The 9948-nt window shown below is 37.5% G+C and overlaps 1 protein-coding gene across 1 annotated transcript; it reads left to right on the plus strand.

Moving 5' to 3' along the window:
* The first annotated feature begins 320 nt into the window (after nucleotides 1–320).
* On the plus strand, nucleotides 321–9733 carry LOC5564834 (transcription factor glial cells missing). Its single transcript, XM_001649121.2, has 3 exons — nucleotides 321–773; nucleotides 7686–8253; nucleotides 8322–9733. Exons 1-3 carry the CDS (start codon nucleotides 763–765, stop codon nucleotides 9366–9368), a joined length of 1626 nt encoding a protein of 541 aa, XP_001649171.2. The 5' UTR covers nucleotides 321–762; the 3' UTR covers nucleotides 9369–9733.
* Nucleotides 9734–9948: the final 215 nt, after the last annotated feature.

Genomic DNA, 9948 nt, shown 5'->3' on the forward strand with positions numbered 1-9948 from the left:
TAATGGTTCTTCTCCAATCGCACGTTAGCATGGAACGTTGAACGTGAGACTTCGATTGGTCGATGCTCTTCTGGGGGTGGAGTCTACGGACACTTTGTGTGCTTATTACCATGCGCAGGGGTTCGAATACTGTGCTACACGCTTGACGCCGGGCTCAACGATGATGACGATGATGGTGATGATGGTGATGATTTTATGTTTTATGCTCTCTCACCCAGCATGGATGAGCGGGAGAATGTCGAAAAGGAATTTCCATAGCGGAGGGTGAGAGTATGTTGAAAGTTGTTTGCAGGATTGTAGATCAGTATTCATTGCGCAGTTTTCCAGATCGGACGTGTTCATAGAGCGTTCCATTTGCGTGGATTATATGTGCAGCATAAAACAAAAAATACAGAGTGATGAACAGAACAAAGTTTTAAAAAGAATGAGATTGCAAAAGACTTTGATGTTTACAAAACAAGGGAGAGCAGAAGTGATGAAACGATTACAGTGAGGCAAGCAAATATATACAACTGGAGTACAGCAATTTAGAGCTTATGTGGAATGAAGATAGGGAGCTGTCAACCCTGAAGAACGGCATTAGTCTGTGCTATGTATTGAGTAAACATTTAATTGAACAAAGTGGAAAGAGGCATACCGTTGTGCCGGAGAGTGGAATCGAATTAAATATTTAAATTGAATTACACTATAGTGAACTGTTTGATTAAAACGGAGAATCGCGGAAATCAACCAATTGGTATTGTGCCAATTAAAGCTGATAAAATGGTGATAGTGTAAGTATTTGAATCAATGGGGTGGGTTTCGTTCACGTTTTTGAAAACAAACCAACCGTAAATACGGTCTTGGAAACTTACGTGCATATTAACATAAATTACGAAAAGATGTGTAAAACGTTATTTTGAAATTGCATTTAACTAGCAAAAGTAGTCAAAATGTTTCGTTAATATATATATTTTTTTTCAAAATCTTGAAATAATTTGTATATTAATAATGTTGTTGTCAAGTGAAAAAACAGCAACATATAAAATGCATCTTTTATTCTTTTACATTCAAAGCGCTTGATTATCTTTTAGGAGCTTTCTTTCAAATGACGAAATGCGTATCAACCAAATCCATGTCATCTTAAATTGTTATTGGTATAACAACTGCTATAATGCCTAATTCGCATCGTCTGGTGGTAATAGAAGATTGCAATGATTATCTTAAATTATTGACAATTATAATTGAAATTTTCTCTAATCTTTCAACATTGAATACTCTATTCAATTTCTAAATTTAAAAGTTCTAGGCGAATGCGCTATTAAGTTTGAAGCCTCATAAATAGGATCCTAAAGCACTGTCCCAATTTAAGTGTCAAACGCTAGAGTTTAGGAACAACCCCGTGTGGAAACTAAAACCCCTGTGATGTTTTTGTCGACTAAGCGTACGTCAAACATGATCAAAAGTGTCAAGGTTCATATTTGAACCCATTTTTAAAATCAAAGTTTAAATATGATTTCGCCGCTATTTTAACGAGACAAATTGCGAAAATAGTTGCAAGAACATGCTCTTTCGTGTTATTGAATAAAAACAAGATCTCATTAACAATTTTAGGACCCTATTGCAAAATAAATTAATCAAAACTAGGGAGACAGATTTCAAAATCAGCTTGAAAACCATATATTGAATCCTCTATAAAACCTTTTTTTTCTGGTTTTACACAGCTTGTCCCTTATTGGTTGCACACAAAACTGACGGCATGAAAATTTATTTGTAAATCAAGATCTTGTTTTGAACCAAATTATTAATTTTCTGTTAATGAGTGGATATAGAGATTTTATTTCTTTATTTTATTAAAGTTTTATTTAAATTTTTATCTAGCTTGATTCTTGGATACTCAAATTCATGAAGAAAAAATATTCTTTTTTTTTTAATCTACTACACGCAAGCTTTGTCCAAAGATTTTTTACATTCGTGGGGTTACTCAGGTTGATCAGATATAAAAATATAGTACAATATTGGTCCCAAAATGCTGTCTAAATGAACACCTGCACTATCTCGAGGATGGGATTCGATTCCATGTCCTCTGTGTGAGGAGCAAGTGTTCTTACCACTACACCAGGCCCGTTCCCAACTGTTCTTATTTGCAAACATTGAATTTTCGAAACACCTTTTTAAGAAGTGTAATGATAGTGGAAACGCAAGCTGATTTGACTAGAGGCTTTGGCAGGCTTTTGACCTGGTTTTATAAATGGTACAACTATGCTTCATTTCCGCTTGCCAATTGAAAACATTCGTTAAATATCTATATCAATAAAAAATGATAAGCTTTTTCTTCAAGTTTTCTAATAAGACTATAAAGACTTCCATTTGGACCAAGGCCGTCCATATGTTTGAATTTTAGTTAATAGCTGTCACTTAATTCAAATTATTCCCCAACGGTCGTCGCGAAGGTCTTCTTGATTGAGAATGCTTTTAATATCCTCTAGGATAGGACGTGACAGCTCAACTGGGACTACCCCGTTGTTATTCAGCCAAGGTCTCTAACGACATGAAAACTAGTAGTACCATCTATTTCTTGAATAAAATCTTGTAACACAATTCATATATGAAGGCTCATAATTTGGTATCTTGTTGCACGTATAATTCGATTTGTGTAATAGAAATTGCAAGCTATTTTAGGAATCATGATTATATTCAAAATCAGCTATATTTTTATAGAAAATAAGCGATACGTAAGTCTGGCAAAGCTCTTTGATAGAATAAATACAAACGAAGCTAGTGATGGTGAATATCAAGCATTCTAGACAACCAGACACAAATATAAACAACGATTTCAGGATAATGAAGCATTTAGAGATACCTCTCTCATGACAAAACGATTGATGGAAATTGTTTTAGGAATGGTACTCAAATTATATCACAATAAATATGTGGACTGTTTCAACCATTGAACTTTGAATTTGCTCTGTATTTTCCAATCCTACTTCATGATTGATCACATAAGCAAAGTTCATATATTATTCATGTTGAACGATTCTTCACACTACGTGCAATATTACAAAATATATTTGCGCCTTTTTCGAATTTCTTATGAAACGGTCAACTGTAGATGGTGAAAGGAAAAAATTGAATAAATATGGTCCACCACGTCCAACAAAACTTGAATATCAAAAATTATACTGAGTATTTGATGATTTATAAAGTTAGAATGGTTTACTCATTACTATTTTGAACCCATATTTTGTGAGACAATAATTCATAAAAAATGAAGAATAAGTTTGATAATATGTTCAGCCACCTTGTGTTTATTGACAAATTTGATAAAGTTGCAAATTATTTGGCCAATACTGCGTGCTTTATATTTATTGTAAAAAAAAAATCTCCCAGTACCGGTATTTTACCGGTACAACCGGTACTGATAGTGACAGTACAGTTGAACCGGTACTCGTCAAAAGAGGTCGGTACGACCCCTAATTTAAACATTACAGGGAAAAGTGAGGTTAAAGTTTCGGTAATCGTGCAAATTTTTGTAACGCGATTAGTCGCGCTTTGTACTTTGTACAACACTCTGGGTTTTTCATGTTCTACATGAAATACCTCGCCATCTACTTTAAATACAGAAAAGCCATCTTCAACATAATTACTAAGGAGATCTAGGGCTGTGGGGCCCAGATAGCCGTAGCGGTAAACGCGCAGCTATTCTGCATGACCATGCTGAGGGTCGTGAGTTAGAATCCCGCTGGTCGAGGATCTTTTCGTAAAGAAAATTTTTTCGATTCCCAGGGCATAGGAGTATCTTCGTACTTGCCACACGATATACACATGCAAAAATGGTCAATCGACAAAGAAAGCTCTCAGTTAATAACTATGGAAGTGCTCATAAGAACACTAATCTGAGAAGCAGGCTTTGTCCCAGTTGGGACGTAACGTCAGAAAAAAGAAGAAGATCCAGGGCTGTCATGCGGTGATTATTCAGTTTCGGTATTCCGCCACCAGGCAGCGCTAGTGTGCATGCAAATTTTGTTTTGTGAATAGATAGATGGCGTCTTCGGCAAAGCTCAAGAGCTGTTTGTTTGAGCCAAGAAATTGGAATTTTTACCATCAGGCGGCGCAAGTTCACATGAAACTGATTTGCTGATATTTCAGGAACCTGAACTCTTAAAAAGTTGGCGTTTTTGGCAAAGTTGCTCAGTACTCAAGGACTATCATTGTACGAGGCAGTAAATTCAAAATTTTGCCGCCATGCAGCGTTGGTGAGCATGACAATGTTGTTCTTCAGATATCTCAGGAGCCTGACCATTTAGAGAAATGGTGTCTTTGCCAAAATATTCGAGATTTTTCCATTAGGTGGCGCTATTGTGAAAGAATGCTGACCACTTATGAAAATGTTGTCCGGCAAAGTCGTTTAATAAGTCAAGGGCAATCATTGATCCAGCAAGTTACAAAGTACAACAGCGCAACAACGCGAAAGTTAACTTGTTAACTTAACAACAGTAGAGTAAGGACAAAACAAAAAATAAAATTTAACTTGTGAACTAGTAACACGGCCGGGCTAGCAATCCAGCAAGCCAGTTTCAATCCAACCCAACTGACAGGGAATTGGTCTCGTTTTTTGCACTTTCACCAACTTAACACTACTTAGCAAGTTCTTGAGCATTCTAAGCATTATTGATTATATTTTGTCTTCCTGTTTTTTTTTTTTAATTTCGTTTCTCTCTTTTTTTCAAAAGTGTAGACATTTTTTTTTAGTTTGTTTTATATTTTTTCAGATAAACTTTTTCAAATATACTTTACTTCACGTTATAATCATATGCTATTGATGAAAATCGTTCTTTAAACGATTTAGAATTACAGGGTGTCCGCAAATTATCGCAAATTATAATAATTGCTTGTTACTGAGATAGGCAAATTTAAATTTTTCGGAGACGTTTTTCCTGAGGGCCGCTAGTCATACTGGAGATGTGTTATCCCTCAAACCTAAAAGAGATGAATCCAAACGTCCTATTATTATTTGAAGTAATCTACAGGTTAGTGGCTTCAAGTTAGACTGGAAATAGAAAATTGTACGGTTCAAATCCAGTGAGTTGTATGGACATTTCTCTTCCGTCATAAAGCTCGGAAAACAGCTTCCTTTAAGACACCTCAATACATTTGGGTTGGTTGTGCAATTATTTGAAATCGGAAATGTGTCAAACTTACTTCATAAGTATATAATAAGCCAATGTTTAAAACCATGCAAGAATATTGAATTTATTATGCTTGTATTGCGATGTCTTCAAAGTTTGTACGGATAATTTGCGGACACTCTGTATTGTAAGTCATGAATCGGCCATCCAGTGCATTAAAGAGTAAATAAAAAGCTGTGTTAAGCCTCATATGCTCCATCCAGGCGATCTTTAAATTCTGAATGAAGATAAACGATAAACGATTGGGGTGGAGGTCATAAGCCCTAGCCTTAGGATTTTTGGGGTTCGGTGTGAAGTCAAATTCGGTGGCTCTTCAAAATAAAGGGTGTGTGCCAATTGATCACTTTCAATTAACACGAAGATTTGTGATTGAAAATAATAAATCTTATGTTCATATATAGTTGAAGTCGTTTTAACTTTTCATTAAGTAATGTCAATAAATGAAGAGTAATTTGCCGATAAGACCACTTCAGCGTTGATAAGTGTTTCGGCTAAGGGTCTCCAGTGACCTCATGCCTGGATAATAAGACCAAAAAGAGATTAAATGTTTAAGAGTTTGTATAAGAATATTTTCTACATAACTCAGTTAAATATTTGGAGAAATCGATACGAGAATTTCTGAAGGAATCTTTCTAGGAAGTCCTGAAAGAATTTCGTACTTTTTTAGATTATTAAAAACACAAATTTTAATTCTATGAGGCATTTCACCATGATTCTGGGGCCCCTAAGAACCAGGAGCCTGGTGAGGACCGCACCCATCGCACCCCCCTAGCTACGTTACTGATTAGGCCGAAAGCCATTAGGCCGTATGCCGTTAGGGTTAGGTTGAACGGTTCTTTAGGTCGAAATAACATTTGATTACTATTTTGAATGTGTTCATCAGTGTTTTTTCCTTCTTTGAATCAAAGGTTTATAGATCGATTTTCTTTTAATCAAAGGCTAATAGATCGATTTTTGATTGAACAAAAGAACACTGTTCAGTGATTTGGTTCACTCTGACTTGAAAAATAACAATCATTTAATGTTTGCATGATCAAACTGCGTTTATATCTCTAAGATAAACAGATTACCAACATCCTTCGACATTAGTAAAGTAAATTTTTCAAGAATCCATATCTTTAATTCCTAAATCAGTGACATTACGATAGATTGAAAACTAAAGTTTTGTAGGGCTAAAATATGCTGGTCCAAAAAGCTGGTTCTAGTATATTACATACAGACATCACGTATGTACTGTTATGTATTGCTTTTTTACCCTTGGTCCTTTCTGTATGCACACAATTATCTCAATTAAAAAAAAAAATAGATTCATCACCATAACGTAATCTAATTACAATTTAAAAAATATTCTCAACCTAAACTGTTACTGCCGTAGTTTAGAATTTGAGCATTACATCAATCATTTATTGCAAATGTTCAAATAAGAAATCGAAATCAGAAACAAACATGTTAGCTGAAGTAGGTGCATTGCAGGGATTTTCTTTTTGCTAAATAGTGAAATTGAAAATATGTTTACTCGCGGTTAGTGTTGATAAAAAAAAAGGTTATCAAAATTTATCAGGTGATGGATATAATCAAGCTACCGTGAAATGAATAATGAAGAGTTATAGGATTACGGACACACATAAAGCACCTTTTAAGGTGACCTATCCTGTTTTATCGTCTCTTTTCTCCAAGATGCCTGAGAAAAAGTTCGCGGTTTTGTAGGTTTTCGACAAAACGCGACAGACTCCATTTTCGCGATTACCAAAGAAACTTTGATTCCCTTAATGGAGTTAATGGAATTAAATTTCTCTTGCTCAATTCCAGCAAGTTCAGAAATACTGGCTACGATTGACGGTACAATTCTCTATATTACCTGGTTCACTCTTGTAAGAAAGAGAGGACCTTCTTTCCATTTTAGCCATTTTAGGAGATAAGTTTAAGGTGAAGGTGCATCGAAGCCAAAGTTCAAATTTTCAAGAGCACGTATCTGGAGAACCAAACATCCGTTCGAGCTGAAAACCCAATCGATTGGTCACCACCAGCTGGTGACCAATCGACTAAGTCTTCAGCCCAAACGGATGCTTGGTTCTCCAGATCCGTGCTCCTAAAAATATGAACCCTGGCTTCGATTCATTTCCACCTTAACACCGTTTTCTGCAACAAAATCAAAGATTCAGAGACCCAGCCTAAATGTTGTCCGTGATAGCAATCATATTCAGAGAAGATGAAAAACTTTCATCACTTTCGTCAGTAGTTTACAATGCACATTGAAATTACAATAACTATTTATAACTACAGTTACCTCTCCCTTACCCGATATTCCGTATCTCGATATCGAGTTAGAGAACCATAGTAAAAGTTGGTTTTCATGGCTAACTCGATGGTCCCTTGGAACGCAGTTGAACTGCTTTTGTGTTCTGTAACTCGATACCTCCCTAACTCGATGGTCCCTTCAATATCGAGTAAGGGAGAGATAACTGTATAACTAATAATGTTGACTATGACTAAAATGTCCATCCATCTACTTCACAGGCAATCAAACATCATAACTTCCAATCGAATCGGTCTCGAGTGGGATATCAACGATCCCAACGTACCACTCGTAAGCGAAGTCGACCTGGATGAGTTCAACGAATGGAGCGACGGGCACTGCCGCTACATCTACCGTTCAATGGACGAAATGGCCAAGCGTCATTCGTCGGGTTGGGCAATGCGAAACACTAATAACCACAACGTGAGCATCCTGAAGAAAAGTTGTCTCGGAGTGCTGGTATGTTCCGCACGATGCGCTCTTCCAAACGGGGACAAGATTCACCTGAGACCTGCCATTTGTGACAAGGCTCGTAGGAAACAACAGGGCAAGTCCTGCCCCAATCGGCTTTGTGTGGGGGGCATACTGGAGATTCAACCCTGCAGAGGTCACTGTGGCTACCCGGTGACACATTTCTGGCGCCATACACCCAATGCAATATTCTTCCAAGCCAAAGGAGTGCACGACCATCCACGACCGGAATCGAAGTCATCCGGGGAGACCCGAAAGATTTTGGGCATTGGTCGACGTGAGCGCGTACTCAAAGCAATTCAATCAAAAGTTTCCAAGGTGGGTTTCCATATTTCCATATGTGTCAGAACGTTTAATAAATTGTTCAAATATTTTTGTTTCTGCAGATCACAAATTCGAAGCAAACCAAAAAAATCACCAAACAAATACTGGATGCTGGGAAGACACCACAAAATAACAACTTGAATCGACTAAGCCCTGGATCCGCCTATAGTCTGCAATTTCCTTCAAACTATAAGGCAAGCAACCAATGTGACTACACTTCTAATCCAGGCAACAACTCAATTGCTCACCAAAGTACTCAAGAGTACAATCAGACGTACTTCTACGATAATGCTAGTTTCATCCACCCGGAGGAGATTTTCCAGCTAGATCAACCCATTCGACCAATCAACAAGTATCCAAGTAGCTCAACCACCAGCCTACACACTCTCGGCAGTTCACCGCCCACCGTTCTAGACATGGAAAGTGGCAACATCTACAAGAATACTCTGAGCAACGCTAACTATGGCGTACGATACTTCGACTGCATCAAATACGAAACGAGTAGCAACGATACGGACACAGCCAGCCTCACTAGCGGCTCTAGCGTGTTTGATGACTTCTCCTACTACTCAAGCCCGCAAATTGATTATAATAACGTAAGCGCAGCAACAAATAACAACAACAACTGTAACCTCCCCGACATGAACAAAATGAACTTGCGTTTGAGCGACGATATCAATTCGTTTTTTATTGGGCAACCGAGTTGCGTGACGCAAAGTAAGCAGCAACTCCCGGACAGCGATGGCTCACCCGAGAACAACCATCTCAACGGGTATGGCTACGAAAATTACAGCAATTCAGCGTCACCGAATGCGGCGCCGATAACGATGCTACCGTACGGGAGTGATGTATATGGCAACGAAGGTACCAGCGGAGATGCCCTCGTTCCGAATGCCACCACACTGGTAGAGCAGACGGCACTTGGCGTTGATGGGTGGTGGAATGGAAGTAGCGGTAATTACGCGACGTCTACCCATCCACAACCAGGCTGGAATCAAATCGATAACGTCGCTAACGGTAGTCTGCAACACCAACAGCCGAACCACTACTATCTGATGGAGCAAACCGACTATTTGTGCAAAATGGAAGGTGGAGAATGTGTAATGTGAGGGTGATTAAGACTTGACAAATTGTTGTTGAATTGAGCCAAGGAATTAAGGAGGATTGTTAGCAACGTTGAATTTGTTTCAGAAGGGGTGATGGTGAGCGAGTGGTTCTAGTATGTTCATTTACAGCTAATTAAACCATTGGAATTTATTGAAGCATTCATTAAGTTTCATCGAAGAATAATCAAATGTACCAGTGTAGCAAGACTTACTATTTTATTTTACAAACATATTAAGATATTATTTTGTCTTACCTCTCTGTACTGATCGTAATTATAAGTAATAATTATTAGGACAAAGTGAGAATGTTTTCATATGTAAGTAGAGGTTATGATACACGTGTTTTGTTGAAACAATTCTAGTCATATGTATTTTAATAGTGAATAAAATGTCTGAAATTTAACTACTGGTCTATGTTATTGAGAAGGCATCCAAGTTATCACCAAATACCTTAGCGTTCGATGTAGTGGATGAATTTGTATCCATGCTGACGGTTGAAAACAACGTACAGTATCGGACATATACAATGCACCAAAGCCGTTTTCTCATACAAAATGGTCAACTTCAGAGAGCTATATCTCCG

This window comes from Aedes aegypti, chromosome 2, assembly GCF_002204515.2.
Source record: "Aedes aegypti strain LVP_AGWG chromosome 2, AaegL5.0 Primary Assembly, whole genome shotgun sequence".
Taxonomy (NCBI): Eukaryota; Metazoa; Arthropoda; class Insecta; order Diptera; family Culicidae; genus Aedes; species Aedes aegypti.

Bases quoted from the DNA above. Each gene is read 5' to 3' on its own strand.
- LOC5564834 (XM_001649121.2), top strand. The intron at 8,254-8,321 runs GTGGGTTTCCAT...TTGTTTCTGCAG, and splicing joins TTCAATCAAAAGTTTCCAAG to ATCACAAATTCGAAGCAAAC.